Raw genomic sequence first — 25,092 nt, 5'->3', positions numbered from 1 at the left:
ATTCTTGCAGCACACACTTCTGCCGTGCCTGTGGAGAGCTGTAACTAACGATAAGAACGAGTCGCTGTGAAGTAAGGAGGCAGAAGGAATTCCTGGACTCTGCTGAAAAGAGGAAACTCCCAGACTGCGTGGCTCAGCTTTGTCAGTGAGGATTTTCAGAGGGTATTTGGCGCTTGTGAAATGTGTGAGGCTGGCAGCTCCGGTGCCTGAAGTCCTGTTTATTTACAGAACAAGCAGAGCGTGAGCTTTCCCACACCACTGGGCTTCGAACCTGAGCTGCAGGGGCCTTGTCCAGACGAGGGGAAGTTTGCACAAATTGTTGCTCTCGCTCCCCTTACTGTGTGGCATGATGCTTCCAGCATCACGGTGGGCAGAGGAGAGCGTGGCTGCCATCGCACTGCTGTTCCCTCTCCTGGGCGGGAGGTGGAGGTGTGGTGGGCAGGGGCGCAGCTGACATGCACAAGCCGAATGGGAAATAAGCTATGCTGGGTGCATGACTGATGCGGCTTCCCCCATGCAGCAAGGGAAAGGAAGGGAGAAAACTGTGACTCCAAGTCATAGCTCAACCCCTGCTCTGCTCCTGGATAGCACAACCAGGTGCTGCCCCTTCCTTGGGGCAGACGGTGACACTGCAGCCTAGCCCTTTGGCATTAGATGGTAGTAACAAATGCCTTCTCAGACCCCCCCCCCCATCTACCGCGGAAATCAATGGGCCTGATTTCGATTTCACACCATTTTACATCTCCATTGACTTCAACAGAGTGACTCCTGATTCACTCTGGGGTAAATAGGATCAGGATCAACTCAGTGGGTCAGGTTGGGTAGCTGTGACTCTATATGACCATCTTCCATCTATTCTGAAACTTGATTAATTAAAACAAACAAGCAAATCCCATTGTGAAACGGGTTATAAATAAAAAAGCGTGAGCTAAGTTCTCTCTTTCTCTCTCATCTCGATCCTTTATCGCACAGCAGTGTGCTATTTGGGGGACTAGTCCCAGCCACGTGGAGATCCAGTGTAAAAACCTCGGAGTTTGAGACGTGCCAGGAACCCTCAAGTTTCAGGGCATAGACCAACCTCTAACCGTTGGAGCCTAGGTAGAAATGTTCTCTGGGGATAAGTTATTACATATCTACTCAGTGCAGAGTTTCTTTGGCTGAAGCAGCTGGCACAGGCCACTAGCAGGGCCAGCTCCAGGCACCAGCGAAGGAAGCAGGTGCTTGGGGTAGCCAATACAAAGGGCCTCCGTCCGCTATTGGGGTGGCACGGCCAGGTCTTTGGTGGGAATTCGGCGGCGGGTCCCTCAGTCCCTCTCTTCCTGTTTGAGCTGCCGCCAAAGTGCCGCCAAAGAGGAAGAGAGGGAGCGAAGGACCCGCCGCCGAACTGCCGCCGAAGAATGTGGCGGCGCGATTGAGCTGTGGTCGATTGGCTTTTTTTCTTTTTTTTTTCCGCCGCTTGGGGCGGCAGAAAACCTGGAGCCGGCCCTGGCCACTAGGTTACATTAAGAATTAGGAGTTGTAGGGATAAAGTTTTCTCAGATGGCAAAAGCATCTTTGGGCTGTGGGAAAAGTAATCTGCTTTATGGCTGTGTGTGTGTGTGTGTGTGTAAAAAACACATACATACACATACACACACATATATTATCCACCAACCTTGCTCCAGTTAAAGATAATGGCAAAAATCTCCCAGGAACTTCAGTGAGAGCAAGGATTGGGCCCCTTTATCTTTACATACTTGGGTCAGATACTTTTATTTTTGACATTTATTTAAAAAGAGAAATAACCACTTGGAAGTTCCAAAAATATTTACAAGCTGTGTGCCTCGTGCCCTATGCGATTACTGTCCATACGTCTCAAGGTACCAGTCTCGGGGAGCTCTAAGAGATGGCTATGCAGACTTTTTAAACATTCTCAACTGATCACAAGAACAATTCAGTTAGAAACAGATTTCTTAGAACCCACTGCAGGACAGGAAAAAATGTTTCTTTGGAGAACGAAGGTGCCTTGGTGCGTAAAACATAAAATTCAGTTAAAAGAATGGAAATGGGTGAGCTCCCTGACAGAGCTGATCATTAAGGCGGGTTTAAATATGTCCTTTCAAAATTAAGAACGTGGGCTAGGCAGCATTTCAGCTTCTAATGACTTTCCACAGGGATTAGTGGACACACAAATGCTTTGTGTGTGAAGGACAAAGAAGAAAATCATGCAAGATTTTCCACAAACTTTCCATGTACCCAGGTCACTGAATCTCTCTCTCTCAGAGCAGTGGGAAATGCTGACTATAATAATGTAATATAATCCAGAATGGCTTCCGAATAAGGCCATCAGCAGTGCAGCGGTGGCTCCTACATTTGCAAACTGTGCACTCAAGTGTGAGCCTCTTTGCAAGGCAGCTACACAAAACCAAAGTTTTACATTCAGCTGCTAGACCACCGTTTTCATAATAGCCCCATGCTATGTCACCGCTCACCCTCAAAACTAATGAGAAAGGAAGATAATAGGTCATTATAAAGCCAAAACCAAAACAAGAGACAGATTCTTCTCATTTCTGTTTATGGAGTAAAATCAAAACAAAGTGTTCTGTTGCCTCTGAGAAGCTGGCGAGGAGATAGAGGACCACACACACGTATACACACCTCAAAAGCTTCAACCTCCCAAGGGAGCCATGGGATCATAGGAAAGAAATCTAAAGTTCAAAGACATGTAGCAATGTATAGGCCTCTCTGCTGTATCTCTGTAACAAATACTTGAAAGTTTAACCTTCCTCATTTTGGACAAGTAGTTCTGTAAAACTCTCAGACAGCTGTACACCCGTTAGCCTCCCACTCTTCTAACTGTGGAATAAATTGTCTCCATTATGCTGCCAGTTTGGAAACTCACTGGGACTTGTAGTTTACACGCAGCCTGACCAAGTGTCATTAATTAACACTGCAAAATGTACATTGGCAGTGCTGGAGCTGTGTTTGTCCCAGGATATGAGAGAGACAAAGTAGGAGAGGTAATATTTTTTACTGGACCACCTTCTGTTGGTGGAAGGGACAAGCTTTAGAGCTTCAAAGAGCTCTTCTTCAAGTCTAGGGGAGGAAAACAGAGTGTCTGAGCTAAATACAAGTTGGGACAGATTGTCAAGCTTAAGGGGTTTACCATGCTATAGGAGAGCATTTAAATTTAAAATGAAGTGGGCAATTAAGGGTTAGCAGAGAGTGGGGTGCGTTACAAAGAGTTGTGATGAGCCATAAAATCAGAGTCGCTGCTGAGTCCATGGTTTATAGCATGAGTCTAGCAGAGTTGTGAATTTAAGTTCCCAGGCTTGTCTTTTGAAGGTGTTGTGTGGGTTCCTTTGGAGGATGAGGACTGAAAGGTCAGATGTGGGGTAATCACTTTGAATGGGTGACAGGGTGTTTGGGAGCAGGTCCTGGCCTGGACCCCAGAGCAGAGGCTGGGACTGGGACTGGGGTCTCCTGCCAGTCACAGGGAAGGGGGCCTACAAGGGTGGTGGAGCCCAGCAGGCTGAGCTGAGGAAAAGCCCCAGAAAGGGTGGAAGGATTTTTGTTTCCGTTAGAGACATTTTTAGACTTTTAGTTCGGGATGACTGGGACCCGGAAAGGGTGCACGAAAGATGGTGTCCTGGCCGCAGGGCCGAGTTACTAGGCAGAGACACAGTCCCAGTGCTGGCGTGACCATTGGCAGGGGGCGCTAGCCCAGCGAGAGAGCTGTGATGTCTGGCCGCGAGGGGGCACCTCGTGGTGAGTAGCCCATTACACACATCCTGAAACAGGCAGACTGATCACCAGAGCGAAGGAGGAGAGCATAGGAGAAAGCTGTGGAGGGAATGGAAGGCAACCTGAGGGAAAAGGGCAGGGTGAAGTGACTGATGACCTGGCGTGTTGACTTTGGGGAGGGGACAGGCGAATCATGGATATCGATCAAGGAACAGCATGAGCCCTGCCCTGCATGCTTCAGGGATCTGCTGGATGAGGCATTTCCATGGAATCTCTCAAGTCTGATCCTCTGCGAGTTGCTTGAAATTGTTTTTTTAAAATAGTGTTGTGCAAACCCAAATACAGGCAATTTTATGTTTATTCAACTTCTTTAAAACTCTTTTGTCTGAATCAACCAGAAGGCCCTGAAACCTCCAGACAACCAGCATGGTAACAGGACACCAAGTTAAGAGGAAAAAGCTGATAAAGTGCAGACTCCAAGCGCCTGAGCTCCACAGGGGGTCTGGTCTGGATATTTATGACCCCAGCAGCTGTTTCTGTGTTACAAACCCGCTGAAACCTAAGGCCAAAGAGTTTCTGAGACAAATGTCAGCAAACTGTTCTGATGTGTATTTCCTAGGTTGTGATGTAAAATGTGGCACAAATGAATTATTTTGTGTTGTTCCCTTTAAACATGATGTTTATAGAGATTTGGCCAGAACCGGCATGTTTCAGACCTATTTATTGGGGAGGTTCCTATGAGAACTGGACCTATTCTGGTACCTTAACTGTGATGGTAACCCCCAATGATTATGCAAATATTTTAGCGTGAGACAGATCTGATCAGTGGACTAGCTAATCAAACTGATTTCAGATGGGATGTGCTGTACCAGAACTTTTTGGTTTCGATGTGCATGGAATACTTTACAAAAAATCACCTCTATTCCACTTACTATTGTAAAGCATGTGTGAGAGCAAAGCTACTGGCTTTAATCGTAACACGGCATGAAAAGGTCGACAAACTTACCTGTCCCACATGTGGCAGTGCAGTTAGTCCAGGAGCCGTATCGCCAGAAAAACTCTGCGGGCTGAATCTCATTCTCCTGGTCAGACTCCCTTCGGATAGTGTACTGGTATCGAACTCCTGGGTTCGTCTCCTGGAACAACAGCTGTGAGGAGACAAAGTCACAGCTCATTCAGCAATGTCACCACTTTCTGTTGGCATTGATTGGGCTTTTCGGCATCTCTGATAGGTCAAGACATTGCTATGCAGCAGCATAACATACACAAACATACTTGCGTGCAGCACAGTGATCTGGAGAAGACTGGAGAGAGTCCTGTTCAATACACAAGGCCCTTGGCGTTGTCTACACAGCAAAGACAAACCTGCGGCTCGATGTGCCGGCTGACTTGGGCTCGTGGGGGCTGCCGGGCTGTTTCCTTGCCATGTAAACTTCTGGGCTCGGGCTGAAGCATGAGCTCTAGGCCCCTGCAGCGTGGGAGGGTCTTTACATGCTGAAAAGCTCAACCAGAACATGCCGATTCTGGGCCAATACTTTGAGCAGAGCTACTTCATTGACACTGGTGTACATGAACTAGAGTGACCAGATGCCCCAGTAGTATTGGGACCATCCTGCCATTAGGGCTTTGTCTTATATATGCAACTATACCTCCCCTCTCTCCCCCCCCCCCCCAAAAAAAAAGTGTCCTGATTTTTCCCACTTGCTATCTGGTAACCCTAAAATGAACTCAGAATCTGGCCTTTTGCCTCTTGTTCAGGGGATCACTGGCAACAAATCTGGCATTACTATAGAGATGTCATTCCCTGGCTGATTCAGCTGCAGCAGTAAAGGAAATGAGGAGGTGGGCCTGGATAATTCATAATCATAGGTTCGAAGGCCAGGAGGAACCATCGTGATTATCTAGTCTGACCTCCTCTATAGCACGGGCCATACAATTTATCCAGCTGGCCAAGCGTAGCAAACTTATTATACAATGATTCACACAGCACCTATTGCAAGCAACAAAGTGCTTTCGAAAGTACAAAAATAAAGTGTTTATAAAGATCACTTCTCCTCCCCCACCACTGAGCTGCAGCCATCACAATTACTCCAGCAACACTGCACAGTAGCTTTAGAACAGGGGGAGAAAATGAGCAAATCCAAGTGAAGCAACAAGGAAGTTGCGGTAGGTGCAATGTAATTAATCCAACAGAGACCTACTCACATCCATGGGCTCACACCTCTAGTTTTGTCTTCCCTCCTCCCCCATAAAAGTGCCATAGGACCTTTGATAAAACCAAAGTCCTGACAGTCTGGTTATGTTTTATCTGACAGACCTCATCCCCCCTCCCCCCCGGAACCACAGTGCCTCCTAGCACCACATCAGCTTAGTGAAGGTTGGTGGTGTTAAAATTAGCCATTGCAAGGATATTATGGTTAGGAAATAGTTAAAGGCTTTCCCTTCTAATTAGAGATGAGGCCAAGCTGCCAAGTGCAGGCCAGATCAGGACTTTCCCAAAGTTCTTGGTCGTCTGGTTCAGTTCCTTATATAAAGGGCAAGCCATGAAGTTCAGGGCCAAGCTTTTCCAAAGGGGAGAAGGGTTTTGGCTCCAGAGTGCGGGCTGAAATACATCTTTACTTCCAACTGGATGAAAGGAGAATGGGAACAGGCTGTGTTAACTGCAGACTCAGTAGATGACCTCTTCCTCACTCTGTGGAATATAGCAAACTTTTGCGTGGGCCAGAGGGGAGCTATTGGATGGCTGCATGATTACCTGACTCGGGCTGCCTGAAGGCTAGTTCGTGTAAATTGCTTTTCCTGAGATCTCCATTGAGGAATTTTATAAGTGATGGGAATTTCTGAGCTTCTGGCTTTTCCTGGCTCTGTAGGCGAGACTGGCTGTTGTCACCCCAGAGAAAGACAGAGAAGAAATGCTGATGCTGCAGAACATCAGGAAAAACACTGTTATGTGTGAACCATTAAAACTGACTTGTCTTAAGATGGTGTGAGAAGGAAGCAGGAAGGGAATGCAATTAAAGTTTGTATTTTAATAGGTAATGAGAGAGAGACAGAGAGTGGGAACAAAAGTCTTCTGGCAGCAGCATGTTCAATCTAGAAGTCGTTGCTGTGAAGCATTTGTGCTGGTCAATCACAAAATGAGGCCTTTGGTTAAATCTTTGTTGGAGGAGGTAAAATACATTTGTTTTTAAAATAATTCCCTGGGCCTATGTCATTTCCACTGTTGTCATGAACATCTGAATAAAGTGGGTGGCTCACACTACTGACTTGGAGACAAAAGTGCCACTGACTAACACCATTTCCTGAAGCACCTGGGTTTTCCCTGGAGGTCTCCCCCCAACTACTGCCCATGCCCAACACTGGTTAGCAAATAGAATCTGTTGAGACCATAGCCCCTGGTGATATGGCATCAAGCAAAGAGTCAGCATGGTGTCACACTGACTTGCAATGGTCTAAGAATTGCTAGCACAGAGAGATGGAAAGTAGCGGAGATGAAATAAGTACCCAGAACAATCTTCAGTTAGCAAAAACACATTTGAAAAAATGTCATGCATTCCTCCCATGTGAAATGTGGGGATCTTTCTCCGCATGACTGAAATGGATTCACTGGTTAATATAAATTCAATCCAAGCTGCCTCACATACCAATCAGCAGGGCCACAGCACTCATGAAAGCTTGTGGGCTTAGCCTTGTTTTCTTAGCCTAAGTGCCTCCATTATCGCCAAAGCTCTGTTGTTCTTGGAACTCTGGTGCAGCAGAGGGCTTCCTTCCAAGAACCTCCTGATGAATAGTGAAACCTCATTGTCAGAAGGTTTTAATTAGGTTACAAATCCCAGGAAGCTTTCCTGAGATTTTCTGGTGTAAGGCATTCTGAATGGTTAACATTAACAAGGGAAAACGATACTGACAATATAGGACAAGAAAACTTTGATTTCTCTTATTTCTTTCTAAAAATGTATTAACACATCTGCTTACTTGATATTTATCAAACTACCCTTTCCATCAAAGCGGAGAACATGGCCAAAGTACCATAGGTTGCTGCGTACCTAACCACCACTTCTAACCCATCATGGTAGACTGGTAGCTCCAACATGCAGGAAGAGACACCTAAAGGGAGAATGAGGTGCCATCAAGAGCGTGAAAATACAGTATTAAGAGGTCTTGAACCACTTAGCCAAACTCTATAAGGGACTAGGAGGGTTCCATAACATGGCAGTAGTATCAGGCACTTCTTATAGTTAATATTTAATTAAATATAAGCTAAATAAATAAAAGCCACTGGCTGGATTGCTAGGGTTACGCTGCCTGAGAGTTTGGCCAATTATGCAAAACTTCTTTTGTGCCATGAAGCATAGCATAGACCCTTTGGCCAGCTAGGCTTGGGAACGCATGACTTGCTCTACAATTAACTTCTGCAAGGAAAGGCTTGGGTTTGCAAGAGCATGAGGAAGGGTGTCCCAGATTGGGCTGAGATACTTTGCCTACAGGTGTTTGTTTACAAGTAGAGACAGAAACTAGTATTTACCTCCTGGAAGAGGACTGTCAAAAACTGGTGGTAGCATGATGGGAAATATATTCGTTGTAAATAGAAGATCCCTGACATAACACTCAAATAATACAGGGTCAATAAGAATATGGGGCCTGACAGTCCACTGCTTTGCACCTTCTGCTGCCATGTGCACCTGTACAAAGTGGGCATGAAACAGTATCCAATCAGAATTCCCCCATTTATTTACACCAGGGGTAACTTCAAACACCCCCGCGGCACTGAGTGCATGATCCTGCACCACTGACTTCAGCAGGCAGAGGGTCAAGCCCTCACCTTCCACAGGCGTAAATGACAACCCAGGGTTCAAGGAAGCAGAGGATTAGGCCCCAGGATCTCCCGTCTCCCTCCCACCCCACTTGTGGAAGGGAATGTCATAAGGCTGTGTGGATGCTGGGGGCTGGGGTTCCATTTGACACATACAGCAAAACTCTGCATCCCAGGGAAAGGATACAGGCAGGCTTCTCATGCCAGCTGTTGCTGTCATTACCTTTTACCCAGGCAGCCTGCAAAGGACGGGAATGCAAACACAAGGGGAAAGAATTAAGTAGGGAAATCTGTGGTCTAAGCGTCTATCTGCAAAATTACAAAGCCAAGAACTCCTTGGGAGCCCTTCCTCCCCTTCAGGTATTTGAGACCAACTTGCCTTGCGCCGAGGGAATCTCTTATTTCCTTTTTCCTTTGCTTTCCCCCCTTGAATTAACACAGCTCACAATGCAGATGCAATCTGTCTTTCCATGTATTAAGGGGCAGTAAAACGGAAGAACGCAGTTAAATCAACACATAAACCCAAATGCCCACGTGGGATTCGCTCTGGCTGTATTTCAAAGAGGCATCATCTTATGCTGCATTTTGTGTGAACCTCTGGGCAACTGATTGTTCAGATGTGGAACTGCAGTCGTTAGAAATGAACAAACTATGAACCACAAGGGGGTAGAGGCTGGTTCTACTGACACGAAAGTCAGTGGCAAAGTGCCCCTTGACTTCAATAGAAGGGTCAGGCTGGGCTCATAGAGAACTGTTCTCCGGTAACTCCCATTCAAAAGCTTCGAGAGGTTTCATCAACTGGGAGACTTTGTGTTAAACCAACCAGGGCTGGCGTCTGCAGCAGTGAATATGTGCATTTGCACAGCCAGATCCATAGCTGAAAATCGGGATCTGAATTGGCTTCTGTGAAATCCACATAGAAATAATTGCTTTTAAATGATTCTATTTCCTTGTTACTTTTCAGACTATCTCTTCATATAGATTGATAGCCCCCCACAACCATGCTCAGCCAATTAAAATATAAAGCAGCTCTGAAAAATAATACTTCCAGCAATGCTTTTACATTGAGTGGGGTGACCAGTAAAATGGTAGGATTTGTTTGCAGAACAGGACAATTTTCAAACCTTCTGTAACTGCCATTGAGCAGGGATTTATTGGGATTCAAGTCTTGCTCTCATTCAGAGTGTTCTTCGGATGCATCAAACGTAGGTATTTGTGAAAAGGCTTCCTGGGGAACTGACAACAAAAGTGAGTTCAGACTGCCCAGTCCAGTCACAGGAGAGCCCAGGATATGTGGGGAACTTTTGGGTTAGAACTCCTGAGTAACCTACCAGCTGGAGTAAACCTAATATGCATTCTCATCATTTGGGAAAAGAAAAAAAGACTTTCCTTGTCAGTGGGGGTGGGGGAGGAGAGGTGAAGGACGGGAATGTTAAAGTAAACAGCTCACCATTGGCATAAATAAACTCTGAAATTCATTAACTGCTACCTCTGCTCCCTGGGTTGTTTGCTCTAGTCTAAGCAAAGAAAAGAGCCTGTTGAAATTAACATTTGCAATAACCAGGGCAAAGGATACCCACCCCTCCCCCATCCCTGCTGCCCAGCAGACATGTTTGTGTAGTGGATTTCTTAAAATGTACACTGACTTTTTAGGAACATGCACAAATAATAATAACCTCTCCTTCCTAGGCTGAGGTCCCCCTAGCTGATCCCCAGAACTGGGGCTTCATTTTCTGTTACGTGCAGCGATATCAAACACACAAGTACAAAATGGGGAATGATGGTAGGCGAGCCGTACTGCTCACAAGGGTCTGGGGGAGTTACAGTGGGTCACAAATCGAATATGAGCCAACAATGTGGTGCAGCTGCAAAAAGGGCTAATGTCATTCTGGGGGGTATTAACAGCATTGTCATATGTGAGACATGGGAAATAATTGTCTTGGTCTCCTCAACACTGGTGACGCCTCAGCTGGAGCGCTGTGTCCAGTTCCAGGTGCCGCACTTTAAGAAAGATGTGGATAAACTGGAGAGAATCCAGAAGAAAGCAACAAAAATTATAAAAGGTTTAGAAAAGCTGAGCTGTGAGGAAAGGCTAAAAGGGCTGGGCATGTTTAAGGAGACTGAGCGGGGACCTGAGAACAGTCTTCAAATGTGTTAAGGGCTGTTCTAAAGAGGACGGGGATCAATTGTTCTCCATGGTCACTGAAGGTAGGACAAGAAGTAATGGGCTTAATCTGCAGCCAGGGAAATTTAGGTCAGAGAGTAGAAAACCCTTTTTAACTCTACGGATAGATAAGCTCTGGAACAGGGAGGTTCCAGGGAGGTTGTGGGGAGGTTTTTAACAGGTTAGACAAACACCTGTCCGGGATGCTCTCAGCTGACTTGGTCCTGCCTCAGAGCGAAGGGATAGACTAGATGACCTCACGACGTCCCTTCCACGCCTACGTTTCTATGATTCAATGATTTCTGATGTTCTCCCCCCGCCCCCACCTCCCAAACTCAAGAGTTGACAAAAGCCAACAAAAATTCATGACCATGGTGGAGCGCTGTCCTTAGCTCCTGCCACGGCGAGATCAGCCGATGACTGGATAGGATGTGGGCAAGGGGGAAGCTCAGGCTTCGTTCTGAATGTCCTGGGGTCTGACTGGTTTGCGTTGGAGTTTGCCACATAAGCCTGTCCCTACAGCCTGTCCCCAGGAGACCACTGCACAGTCACTCTGCGTATGGGCTTCTTTCCCTCAGGGAGCTGTCTCTGGGCAGCATTTTATGGGCCTTCTCCGCTAACACTGGTCTATAACGATCGTAGCTCCATTGAAGTCAAACAGTGACGCTGGTGTAAAGTGGTGTAAAATGAGAGGAGAAGTCAGCCCCTTCTATTTTTAAATCTTAAAGACTCACTCCTGGGCTGGAAGTTAAGTTGGCAGCGATCCAGCTGGAATGATAATTTTGAGCCTGCGTAATCAGAAACCTCTGACAATTGAGTTAGTTAATGTAAATAGTGACACGGGCCAGCCTTTACTGCAAAGTAGTGCTGTTTGGAAAGGTATTTAAACATGAGGGAGAGGGGACGGCTGGCTACTCCTAGAAGAGCTCGTGTTTTAAAAGGAAAAATGATCAAAACTTCATTAGTGAAGTGAGTCTGGCTACCTGAAGGACACAAACCTACATGCTAGTTAGTATGAGGCAGATTCACACTGAGCGGAAGTTTGGGCAGGAGACAGAAACTTTGTTCCCCTTGCTAAAAGTAAGTAATTAGATTAATAGATAAAGGGAATGGGCAGAAGTGAAGAGGACCCTCAGCCTGCTGAATTACATAGACAGAACTCCAATTCCTTCGCGGGGGGGTCCGGTGACCTGCTGAACCACAGGAGCAAAATCTGAATGGAGAGCGAATAATAATCTTTTCTATAGTGCTTTGAGATCACACGTTTTAATGCATTTATCCTCACAATAGCCCTGGGAGGGGAGTAGCGCTGATAGCCCCATTGTGCAGACAGGGAACTGAGGCACACAGAACCTGAGTGACCTGCCTGATATCTCACAGGAAGTCTGTGGCCGAGGAGGGAAATGAACTGGGATCTCCAAAGTCCAAGACGAGACTTTTTTGGAATCCCCAAATGGAAATTTAGATTCATAATTCAAGCTGCAGCTGATCCCTGTGTAATGTTCCATTGGAAGGTGCTGATGGCTGCCAGCAAGGGGTCTGGGATCCAAAGCCATCACAGACCTCGTTAAAGCCAATGGAGCAGGCAGTCTCTTTCAGGCTCAATGGAAGGACAATCAAGCCCTGTAGTAAAACCAGCTACGGACTGTGGGGCTACCACCTGGTACTAGGCTGCATGGTAGGTCATAGCGAAACCATGTGGGCTGAGGGGTTTCCCTGGGGACAGGCGCCGGGGCTGGGATATTGGTTCCAGGCTGTGTATGCTGGAGGCAGAAAGACAGGGGAAGGAGTTCTGAGCGTGACCTGGAGAGGAAGCAGAGGGACAGGGCTTCTTGGGCACAGAGCTTGCTGGCGTGTCAGACTTGGGGATTTCTGAGCATGGAAACTGCCTGCTGCTGCTTGTTTCTGCTGTGTTCAGGGAGACAGGATTTTGGGTACATTTTTGGTGAATAAACAAGATTGCATCGAGAATATACCTGATGCACATCATCGATTTATTATTCTAACGAAAGCAACCCTGCAAGGCCCTGAACTTTGGCTTATCTACTCGGGAACAATAACTTAAAATAAGAGTGGGGCAAAATCTTTGTCTCTATTTGCCTTGGAAAGTTTCTTGCTGCTATTACAGAGCTGTGTTCCTGAGAAAGGCCTCTTTATAGCCTAGAAACATGACTCTTGGGGGCTGGGGGGAACAGAGGGGCTGGATTTTGCCCTGAGTAAGAGATTCTCAGCGTTTGCAGTTCTGCCCTCAATCCCATGAGCGTCCGGAGCCGAAATTACACCCACCAAGTAGGCTGATTTGCAGAGCCTTTAACACTGCAACCCAAATGTTATATTTGTATACGTATCCATCAGCCCCCACTCTCTGCCATAGTTAGTGCCCTAGTGCAGGCCAGGGGCTGACACTCATGCCAAGACTCTTGGCTACAGGATGGTTGAGGGGCTGGCGAGATGCCACCAGGTCACAATACTGCATTGTAATGGGATAATGGCTTTGTCATGGCATTGCATTGCAACCCAACCCAACTCTGCTGCTGCATTCAGGAAGGGGCATCGAGGCCAAGGGGTCTCATGTCAAAGCATCTTGAGGGCTCTGTTAACCCTGTTAAAAATGTTGTGATCTCTTTCCCCTTTCTCCATGAGATAAGAAAAAGGATTCAGGAAATAGACATTTCTTTTAGTATTCTCTCTCCTGTGTAAATGTTTTGAGGAATGCTGCTCTTTGGATTAGTTTCAGCTGGAAAGAACAAGGGCTGGATCCACCCACTAATTTGGAAATATGCGCGTCAGATCAAGCGAATCCTTCTGGCTGCTAATTACAGTTGTTCCCAAAGAAACATGCACAATTACTAGTTGCCGTCAAAGCACCAGTTTGCGCTGAAATTCTGGCTGCCCCATGAGAGGAGAGAGCTAGGTATACTGTGCTCTTCTACAGAGAAATCCCACTGGCAGCTGTGAGCTCTGATGGGAAAGGGAAGAGCAGAAGGGGTTTCCAGAGTCTAATGCTTCCCTAATCAAGGGGAAGGATGGTCTTATGGATAAGGCCTTGGCAGCTCTGGGTTCAAATCCCAGCTCTGCCGCAGAATTCCTGTGTGACCTTGAGCAAGTCACTTAATTCTCTGTGTATCTGTTCCCCCTCTGTAAAAGGAAGATAATTCCTTTGTCCATCGTGTCTATTTAGATTGTAAGCTCTCTGGAGCAGGGACTTAGGTGTATGTACAGTCCCTAGCCCAATGGGGCCTAGATTTTGGTTGTGGTCTCTAGGCAATATCATAATACTACTAATAATAATCAGAGCTATGTTATCAGCGAATGAGGACTAAGTGCCCTTCCTAGCTGCCGCTGGCATTTTTCTAAGTTTATATTTGTAAAGAGCTTTGCTGCCCTTTGATCTGCCCCACACAGATCTTTGCACCTGTCATGTGTGGCTACATGGCAAAATAAAACATCATCCAAGTACCTGGATCCAGACGGGCTCCCCTGTGGGCCCAGGGGATGTGAGGTTCTCCCAGTTTCCAGTCCTCTCGTAGGTGAAGGTTGTCCCAGCCACTTTGTAATCTCCGTTCCATTGGATGGTCCACCCGCCATTCAGAAAGTATTTCTCTGGATCTTCACTCCTCAAGGCCAGGAAATTTCCTGCTTCTGCCACTTCCTCAATTCTAATCTCCCGGGCTCCAGCTGGGATCATCCCAATGTCAACGTAACCTGGGAATTTCATTGACTGTCAGTCTCAGGCAGTCGAACCCCATGCCAAATAAATCAATCACTTCCAGTCAAATCGCTAGAGCAATGAGAGCCTCCAAGCTGATTAAACAGAACATTTTGTCTTTTAGCTGCTGATTTCAGCATCAGCGGATACCTGGGGGCTCAGATAAAATAGCTCTTTCTTTCCAGGTTTCAGGGGTAGCCATGTTAGTCTGTATCAGCAAAAAAACCGAGGAGTCCTTGTGGCACCTTAGAGACTAACAAATTTATTTGGGCATAAGCTTTCGTGGGCTAAAACCCACTTCATCAGATGTATGAAGTGAAAAATACAGGCGCAGGTATAAATACATGAAAGGATGGGGGTTGCTTTACCAAGTGTGAGGTCAGTCTAATGAGATAAATCAATGAACAGCAGGATACCAAGGGAGAAAAAATAACTTTTGAAGTGGTAAGAGAGTGGCTCATTACAGACAGTTGACAAGAAGGTGTGAGTAACAGTAGGGAGAAATTAGTATGGGGGAGATTGTTTAGGTTTTGTAATGACCCTGAATAAAGACTGGGAGTGGTTGGGTCATTACAAAACCTAAATTTAATTTCCCCCATACTAATTTCTCTCTACTGTTACTCACACCTTCTTGTCAACTGTCTGTAATGGGCCACAAATATAAATCAGAATGAAATGAAGGATATTGATGGAATCACTCCCTTCGGTTCCTACGTGTCCTAGCCAAAGCCTTTCAGAACAATTGCACTGGCAATAATTTACCTTCTCTTTATTGCTGATCCTACTTTCCCCTGTGGAATTTCCTACCAGTCATGTTACTGAAGAGTTCCTGTTTGCAAACCAGTCCTGCGCCTCCCCCCACACTGCTGATACAGGGAAAATCTGGATCTACAGATTAAGGGTGTTTGTATTAAGAAAATAATTTAAAACAACAAGTCAGAATCTTTTTTTCCCTCTCTCTTATTCAAATAGGCGAGATCTTTGACCTAACCTCATTCTGTCCACTTGCTCAGTTTTCAGGGCCATGTTTAGTTACTAAGAGAGCTTAGTTGTACTTTACAAAGTTCCAGTCATGTTTCTTTAATTAAAAGAAGTGCTGTCTCTATCTATCTATCTATCTATATAAAAACCATCTTGGCATTTTAACATATAAAGCATGGAACAGAAACAGAGCTTTCCTATTTTAAAAAAAAGTTGTGAGGGAATTTGATGCTCAAAGACATAATGATAAATAATAATAACGGTACACTGCACTTTTACAGCACCTTCTGCCAAAGGATCTCAAAGCCCTTTATAAACCGTGATGAACTACAATCTCCTTGTGAGGTTGGAGTTTTCCCTGTTTCACAGACAGGGAAAACTGACGCACAAAGATGCTAAGTGACTCGCTCTAGGTAACCATGTTGTCCCGAGTCAAGCAGAGTACCTTGAAGGGTACCGCAAGGACCCTGAAAAACCAGGACCATCCACCACACTGGCCCATGCACTGTATCCCCTAAGTAACATGGTGATCTGCCGAGTAGAGGTGTATCTATCCCCCAGAAAGTTACTACAAATGCTGCCACCACCGGCATGAACTGGCCAGGAGTACATGCTGCTCACGCGTGCATTCCACAGCACATCCCTGCCTGCCAGTCCAGCAGTCTCTGGCCTTAGCTTGTAGGGTTCCTGGAGAAAAGGATCTGTGTGGTGGATTTGTCCCTTCTATCTGCAAAACCTCTGAGCACCTTTTATTGGTATATCTTATCAGTATTTGTTTAACCTTTTATGACCCGCTTCCCTTCCTAAATGAGCCCGTCATGGAACATGGCAGGTGCTGTGCATTCTCACCAATTCATGCTGCTCACAAATGTTCCCTGTCAGAATAGGAACCAGCAAAAGTTCAGGGACAGGCTGGCAGACGGTTGTGACAGACAGCCTTACCCAGCCCCTCGCTCTCCTCGAACATCTTTTTCACAGTCTGGCAGGTGGATCCATCCCCATGGCACACCCCGCACCGATCCTCGACAGCGTTGGAGTCAATTTCATAGTCACAGCCCACGTTCTGAAACACAAGAACTCCTGTAGCTCACACTCAGTAGTGAAAATCTCTTCACAAGGCTCTGGTTTTAAATGACGAGAGGAGTGCAATTTCTGTTGGCTCCAACAGCTGCATTATACACTTCCAGAGAGGCAGAAAGTGCATGGGAGCCTGCTCTAATAATGTCAATGGGTCTGTTTCTCCATCACACAGCCCACAGGTGTCTCTCAGTGCCAGCAAGCTGTGCCCGAGTCACAGAGTGTCATGATGGGATCACCAGTCCTCACAGGAAATAATGAATGTGACCAGGACCAGGCTCACTGAGCGGCCTGCCTGGCAGTGTACCATTTGTCATCGGTAGGATGCGAAATAAGGAAGACAGACACACAGGTTACCCAGGGAGATTAAGGGCCAGATTCTGGCATGGGGGAAATCTTGAATTTACATACAGCCAGTTCCTCCTGCTTCCCTGGTGCATGGGGTAGGCTGGGGCTCTGGCTAGGAGCAGGGAAAGGCCACGTACAGCGCCTAGCACCATGGTGTCCTGGTCCGTGGCTGGGGCTCCTTGGACTCTACAATACTATTAATTCCAAATGATAATAATAATGTCCGGGACTGGCGTGTGCTGTGTTCTGCCAAGACCCAGCCAACACAATAGCCCAGAGGGGGACTGCTTTTGCCAGTGTAAGTGAGAGCAGCCTTGCTGATCCGGGAGTCTAGGTCAGGCCCCTGCCTGTCCCAGGAGCATGGGGTGGGGGGATGTTTAGGTGACATGAATTTGGTGATTGTGCCCTGAACTGTTTTGTCCGTGGCCATCGCTGAAGAATCATGTATTGTTATTACATTTCTATTACAGCCTTCTATTTTGTTTCACTTCACCATCACAGGGTGTAGCCGTAGCATCCAAGCGCTTGTTCCATCTCTCTCTTCTTACAAACGGTGTGGTCTCAGCTAATGGCTCTGAAGTTCGGTTCATCTTAATCTAGGGATCAGGGCACAAGTAGATGCAACTCACTTAGCTTCCGTGAAGTTGCAAACACTTACACAGGGTTGAAGCCAGCCGGATGTCCCTTACGCTGAGGCACACAGCGTCAGATTTCTAACCGTGCACTTACTCATGACCACTTTTCCTGCCACCTGTCCTGCTCAGAAGGGATGAAGGAGTCCGGTCTGGCAGTTCACTAAAGATCCACCAAAGCCAGCTTGTGTTGGTAAGTTATCAAATTGCCGCATATACAGCACCTGGGTGTCTTTTTGAAGTTAGGCACTCAAATACCTTGGCAAGAATGCAGTCCATATACCTGTTTCCATTTTCTCCTGGGCCTGTCTGTGAACATCTAGCATTTGTTTGCACCCTTTCAATTTTACACAGATTTTGATGTAAAGTTGGATGCAATACTATTTGTAAAAGCCCAACCTTTTACCTTTCTGCTTGTTTCTTTCATAGTCTTCTGTTACACGAACCTAAGAGTAGGGAGTCCGTGAGGTAGGAGAAGAGAATTGTTGGACTTTGTTAGTGTTAAATCCCATGCTTTAGTTGGGAGATGGCAGCCTCCTGATTGGTAGATCTGCCAGGGAGATTTTTTATATTCTGCTAACGTACTGTGCGCACTCACATGCAGGTGGCAGTGCCCAGTCTCTCGCCCTTCAGTACCAGAGGTATCCATTTGATTTTAGTTCAGTAAAAGCCCCAGAGTGAATGCCTAAAGGGTCCTTTTAGTATCTGTGTGTGACAGGGTGTACCAGGCCTTCGTGGTCCCCTGCTGGAGACCCCGCTGCTCTGCTACACCCTGTCCAAGAAGCCACAAGGTGGGAGGGAAAAAAGCCGCAAAGCTGCATCCTCTGGGCTTGCTTAGAGAGGCCTCAATGGAGCGGCCATCTTGGAAGGTAGAGAGACCTGGTCCTCCAAAGGCTAGAAGGGCTAGCGATGACCAATCAGAGCTCAGCAGGCTGAAATAAAAGATCCTGAGGGGCCTTAGCAGGTCAGTTCCCAGCGGGGAGCAGAGGAGTGAAGGAGGGTGCTCCTCTTTAGCCAAAGGCCGACAAGTAGACAGCACTCATGGCTGGCTGAACTTATACTGCGATTGCAGGGAGAAGGCCCACAGTTAGGGCTGGAGATAAAAGGGCGCAGTAGCAAGAGGCCCAGGGAAACAGCAGCGACAGATTGAATAAACAGTACATGGCTGGTGTGTATAGGGTCCCTGGATTGAAACCCGGAGTAGAGGGCGGGCCAGCCCCTATCAGCCACAGGTAAAGTGCCGTGAAGCCCAAGAAGGGGACAGGCCTCATTTGGGAGCCTGAACAAAAAGGCCAAATCTAAAACTGGGGGGAGGGATAGCTCAGTGGTTTGAGCATTGGCCTGCTAACCCAGGGTTGTGAGTTCAATCCTTGAGGGAGCCATTTAGGGATCTGGGGCAAAAATCTGTCTGGGGATTAGTCCTGCTTTGAGCAGGGGGTTGGACTAGATGACCTCCTGAGGTCCCTTCCAACCCTGATATTCTATGAAAGGGCCCAGAGCCAGGGATGAAGGCCACAGCAGGGGCAAAGAGACTTTAGTTACTGGACTCTTTAATACCCCCAGGTTCATCTGGACTTTGTGATATGGCCAAAGGGCCAGAGGGCCATGCCACTGAAGACCCGCTAAGGTTGGCTGGCAGCCTGTACCAGGTGCCAGTGGTGAGAAAAAGTCTGCAGTACCACACCCAGCCACTTGAAGGCACTCAAGAGGTAAGTGCCCCTTCACACTGTGTGAATAGGTGAGTTGTCCCGTTTGGGTGCAGTAGTGTCCAGGAAAACAGTTTTATTTGTGTGATGGGGAAAGAACGTTGTTACTTTTTCCTACTGTAAGAGCCTGTTCTGAGCCAAGGAGTTAGTTTTAATTTTGGTGTCGGAGACTAAGACAGCACCAGCTTTTGTGTGTGCAGCAAGCTCTGGCTGACTAACCTGTCGTTTGCACAGGGCTGCGAAATCTCATTTTTCACTGGTACGTGCCACATGAAGATTGCGACCCTTTGAGCCTAGACTAAAAGTGGACCCAGCTCTGTGAGTACTGCTCAGCAGAGCAACTGCCACCGGGCTTTGGACTCCGGCTCTGCGGGCAACAAAATCTGAATGGCTGTTTCTAAGGAAGAGTGAGATTTTCCGTGAATGGTTTTGACATAAGCAGCTGCAAAGATAATTGCTTATTGATTATTTCCCCATCTCCTCTCTGTGCCATATGGAGTGCAAAGGCCCAGCAGCCCACACAGATCTGGGAAAGTCTTGTAGTGCTGGTGTCGCTCTGCAACCATCTTCTTCCCACACACAACAAAGGGGAACAGGCAGCACTGTGTTTCCTCTTTTGAGTCCGGTAATTTCTCTCTCCGATTGGCAGCAGCCAAAACTTGAGTATGTTCAAACACATGCTGCTGCTCGGCTTTTAGCTGCCTTTCTGCTCTGAGTAATGTTGGTGAGTACATAGCAACCCACATGAGCGGGAAGATAAGGACGTATCTTTTCCCTTTGTCCAGTGGCTGTTTCTTTTTTATCCATTCACCCCCGTAAGAACTCTAGGTCGAGCTCACTGCTGGCACACATGGGTGGCTTCCCAGCCTCCTCCCAGTCGCAGTCAACACATGATGTATAGAGCCAAAAATCACCCTCCTCCTTCAGGCTTGTTTGTATTAACAGGCTAATACCAAATAAACACTATCAACTCCAGCCCAAGGCTTTTCCCAGGCTCCTAGGACCAGGTCAGTGCCAGACGCTGTGTTCCTGTCTGCAGATTCACTCCCACTTCCCCTATAGCCAGAGCGGAGTAAATGACCCACCTGGAACACTGAATGAGCAGGCTCAACAGGGCAGGTGCACAGAAGGAGTGTCCTGATAGGGCATAACTCCCTCCAAGCACAAGGAAGCTGTTGGTGACTTTGGTCTGTGTTGTCCTTGTAGTCAGCTGGGTTTATTTTCATTAATTATGTTGGGGAATATCTGGCGGCGAAAGCCGTCTGGGAACGAGAGAGCTCTTGGCAAGTCACTGACGGAGCACGCTGCTGACACAGAAGCCTGAGCACTGCACTAGCCCAGCTACTGTTTCTGTATGCATGCCACTATTCCACACAGCTAACCCAGGCGGTGAAACTCCACGCCACGGAGCGAAAGAGAAATGGTTGTAATCCCTGCATGGTTCACTGAACTCGATGGAATGGAAAATCTGCTCCTGTGTGGTCTGCAGGCTGATACAGCTGGCTGCGAATGAAACCATGTGCTGCAACTGTGAGAGGGACTGGACAATGGACCCACAAATAAACAGCATCTCTGGCCAAGGAATTAGGGTGCAAATCACCTCTGTGCAGAGCAGAGGGTGATTTAAGTGGAGGCGAGGACTTGTGCTGGTCATCTGCAGAGGGGGGAATTTCACCCTTACATTGTACACATTCCCATCTTCATGGCAGTCCTTCAAAGTACATTTTTACCTAAGTGCTGCTGCTGGTACCGGGCACCTGCCACGCATGGAACTCTGACTGAACAGCTGAATCCCAATCATGCGCTGTCCGGGTCACTCTTCCTCTACTTGCTCTGGGCAGTATTAGTGAGGTCAATTGCAAGGGGAGGGAAGTGGCTCACATGTAATTCCTGGGAACCACCATTACTCTTCAGAGAGTGGGCAGCCCTGTCAATGCAAGTCCAAGATAGCAATACATTTGGTCCATGGACTGCAAAACCGAGATGCCTCCAATTGCCTTCTACGTGTCTGATCCAATGAGCACTGAAGACTTTGGGGCGCTCTCCGTTAACGTCACTGGGCACTGGATAAGGCCCTATTTTAATAGGTAAAAATGGAGCTTAGCTATAAAATATAAAATAGAGGGTTTTCTTTGTGAAAACGTTTTCTGATAAAACATGAGGCATATTTGTTATATCCCAAATCTTGGGACTACTCACCTGAGTAAGGGCTATGAGTGTGAGTAAGATTTTGCAAGACTGCATCCCTCTGTCCCCTGGAAAAGTCTTCACAGAAATCTAATGAAGACTCCTACAGGATTCCAAGGCAGGCATGATTTGACAGTCCTGAGGTGGGTTTTAGTAGCAAGACAGCCTGCAAAACTGATACAGTCTGCTCTTCATCAGTGACACCTTGTAGATGGTATTGCCGAAGGGTGTTTCTGCCAAAGGAATTGCTTCCTGAGGCTGGCTGGCATGCCTCCTTATCTGCCTCCCAGTTGGCTTTGTTCTAGGTATTGTGAGTTTGGGAAATGTCCTTCCCAGGTGTCCGTCAACACTGTTCGGCCTGACGCCAGCGTTAGTTTTTATAGAGTTTCAAAGAAAGAAAATAAAAATTTAAAAAATCAGAAACCCACAGGGTCTGGGTTCTATATTAAGATTAAAATGTTCTTTTGTTCAGACGTGTCCATTGTTTAACTTCCATTCCTGAAGGCCAAATCCCATCCACAACATAGGTCCAAATATGGCCATGTCTTATCTTCATGCAACCCCATCCACATGAGTCAGGAAAAGACACCATCATTCCCACGCATGAAAATAATAACATGTTTGTCAATAAAACATTTGTTTTGGTGCGAGCAGGCAAAGCCCTTACACCATTCCTTCACGCGCACAACACACACAATAGGGCAAACAGTAACACCAGTTCTGGGTTTGCCTTTATTTAACAAATCTCTAAGACCAGTCTTGGGCTTACAAACATAACTGGGCTTTTCTCAGCTAGATTCCTGTCTCTCCCTCTAAGTCTCTCTTCCTGAGAGAGCCAGTTGGAGTTGAAACTAAAGGGACTCATCTGGCCTGGCTTCTAGGGTGAGTCAGCAAAATAGCTCTGCACCTCTCCACAGGTTCTCAAAGACACGTTTCACAAAGAGAGACTACACCCAAAGCATACCTTACAGATCCCATTGATACAGATATCCCGGCTTGCGTTCCCTTCGTAACATGGAGTCCCATCAATGACAGCATCCCGGAGCTTTTCGGAAAAGTATTCATCTTCTGGGCGGCAGTGCAACTCACACGGATTGACTGAGGGTTCCAAACAGACTGTAAATAAACCTGCAAGGCCAAGAGTATCTGCACACTTCCACCCATGTCCTGTCTTCTCCCACTAGAGCCATCCCTGCTACAGAACCACGACTTGCACTGTCAGGACTTTCCTCTGCTCTAAATAATCATCTTTTGACCCATAAACTAAACCTGCAAATGCACCTATGACCCCTTCACTTGAAGTGCTGCCAGCTTAGAATGTTAGCTCTTTGGGGCAAAGACTGCCTTTTTTTGTTCTCTATTTGTCCCTAGTACAATGGGGTCCTAGTCCATGACTTGAGCTCCTAGATGCTACAGAAATGCAAATAATAAATTAATAATAATATGCCTTAATTAGGACAGCACTGAAAGGTAAAACTTCTTGGCCTTGTGCATGGATTCTAACCATTAATACAGGTCATTAGTAAAATCAATTTAAAATAATTGTCTAGCTTTGCAGATAGAGGCTCAGGAAGTTGGACTTACTGTTGGTCGGTACTGGCATCCACTTATAGAGTTTCCCTTTATATAGCATGGCATCAAACTGGCTGCACTGGATGTGACGGAAGGACGGTTTGTCTGTGGGGCATGGCTTCATGTTACAAACCCGGAATCGCTTCCGCTCCCCAAGGCAGTATTTACCACCGTACTTCGGTCTGTTATCAAAAGCAGGAGAACAGAAAACACAAGCAGGGGCAACACATTAGGATGAAATTCACTAACTTATCATAGAATATAAGGAGCACATTTCTCAGTGTGATCCCTATTGGTTGCTAATCTTTTAATTTACCACATTGGGTCAGATTCCCTAGTCAAGCAAAATCCTGTCTAAAGTCAATGGAGATTTGCTCAGTTAAAGTCCACGTAATTTGACACCGTATGTCAGGGGTCGGCAACCTTCGGCACACGGCCCATCAGGGTAATCTGCTGGTGGGCCGCGAGACATTTTGTTTACGTTGACTGTCCACAGGCACGGCCCCCCACAGCTCCCAGTGGCCGCGGTTCGCCGTTCCCAGCCAATGGGAGCTGCAGAAAGTGGCGGGCCGCAGGGACGTGCTGGGGTCACCACTTCCCACAGCTCCCATTGGCCAGGAATGGCAAACCGCAGCCACTGGGAGCTGCGGGGGGGGGGGGGGCGTGCCTGCGGACAGTCAATGTAAACAAAATGTCTCGCGGCCCGCCAGCAGATTACCCTGTTGGGCCGCGTGCTGAAGGCTGCCAACCCCTGCCTTATGACTTCATTTTTATTTATATTCTGCTGTTATTTGCACCAATATAAATCCAGAATAACTCCACTGTATTCAGTGGCTTTACCCCAGCAGAGCAGAGAGCAGAACATAGCCACATCGACTCTACAATCACATGGAATGGAAAGCATTACCTGTGCTAACCAGAGATGGCTCAGAGCTTCAGCCTTCCATCCCAGATCTGAACATACCCATATTTCAGGGTGTGTGTGTAAGTTTGAAGTCAGCTGTTTGATTAGGACTATTCTAGAGAGGGGAGACAGATCTGGATTTGAACTGTGAAGCTCTGGTACATTTGGATCTGTGGTTTTGGTTCAGATCTGTCGCTAGTTTTAATAAGTACGATTCTCCTTCCTCAGACAGACCTACAACTGTAACGCAAATAAGGAGCTCGCTTTTTTGCAGCTAACATACCCAAATGGAAAGTGCCACAAAAGGAAGTTATTTGTGTCACATCAGACCAACGGCTGGTGTCTCTGTATCTGATAATCATATCCCTTCATTCGTTCCCCTGCTGATATATTGTCAGTTATTAGGAAATTTCTTTATTCTGGGGGCAGATCCTCACTGAAGTTGATGGGAGCTTTACCACTGACTTCAGTGATTGCTGTATCAGGCTCTTTGCTAGTAAATCTTTGAGAAACTCCATAAAAGCAGCAAACATTCCATGTTAAACCTAAATCCATCATAAAGCCAGTTTTCCATAGTGAAATTTAAAAAGCCCTGGATCCCTGCTATACAACTTGTTTCTAGATTAATAACTTTGCTGATGATGTAATTGGCAGACATGTCTACTGGACCCATTGGGATTAGAACTTGACCTGCTGATGGTTTATTAACACAGCAGCTCAAAGATGGCTTTTACTAAGTGAACGTTGTCAAACTGAATTTCTTTATTGAAAGACCTAGCTCTCTTGTTGGCAGGTTACGTCATCCCCCCCCCCCCCCAAAAAGAGGCAACATTGTTTGCCATCTTGGGGAAGGGAGCTTTGATCCCTGGGACAAAGTCCTTTGCTCATCTTTCAACAGATTTCGTTAACAAATAAGCCCATAGAATTCTGGCTTTCAAACAGAAATGAGCTGAACACCAATTAAAAAATAATGAAGCTGCAATTTAGTGCAGGATTCCTGCCTTCTCCCCCCCCGCTTTCCCCCCCGGCCTGAAACAATGGCTGCATTCAGAAGCAACTTTCCCAAAGAGCCAATCTGACCTGGCTGTGAGAGGAAGATCTGAGGCCCTGCCAGTGTTTGTGTTACATCAAAAGGTGTGAGTCCTGAGCCCCATGGCTGTCGCGATGGCCTCCAGTTCCGCTGAACCTCTCCACTGACTCTATGCTTTAGAGAGGAATATCCCAGTCAGGCAGCCGTGGGCAAACCGCTAGCATCCCGAGCTGTAACACACCGTTG

At 46.8% G+C, this 25,092-nt stretch overlaps 1 protein-coding gene across 1 annotated transcript in view; it reads right to left on the bottom strand.

Annotated features, from left to right (window-relative positions):
• ADAMTS7 (ADAM metallopeptidase with thrombospondin type 1 motif 7) overlaps window positions 1-25,092 on the bottom strand; it is a 135,436-nt gene that overhangs the window by 64,405 nt on the left and 45,939 nt on the right. The window contains exons 12-16 of the mRNA XM_065412189.1: window positions 22,925-23,094; window positions 22,305-22,438; window positions 16,333-16,453; window positions 14,161-14,405; window positions 4,730-4,871 (exon numbers count right to left, since the gene is read on the bottom strand). Of these exons, the coding sequence (XP_065268261.1) occupies window positions 4,730-4,871; window positions 14,161-14,405; window positions 16,333-16,453; window positions 22,305-22,438; window positions 22,925-23,094 (812 nt within the window). The remainder of the gene's footprint in view (window positions 1-4,729; window positions 4,872-14,160; window positions 14,406-16,332; window positions 16,454-22,304; window positions 22,439-22,924; window positions 23,095-25,092) is intronic.

The sequence above is a fragment of the Emys orbicularis genome, chromosome 10, assembly GCF_028017835.1.
Source record: "Emys orbicularis isolate rEmyOrb1 chromosome 10, rEmyOrb1.hap1, whole genome shotgun sequence".
Taxonomy (NCBI): domain Eukaryota; kingdom Metazoa; phylum Chordata; order Testudines; family Emydidae; genus Emys; species Emys orbicularis.
Note: the sequence above shows the minus strand (reverse complement) of the source record. Positions and strands in the feature narration are given on the sequence as shown.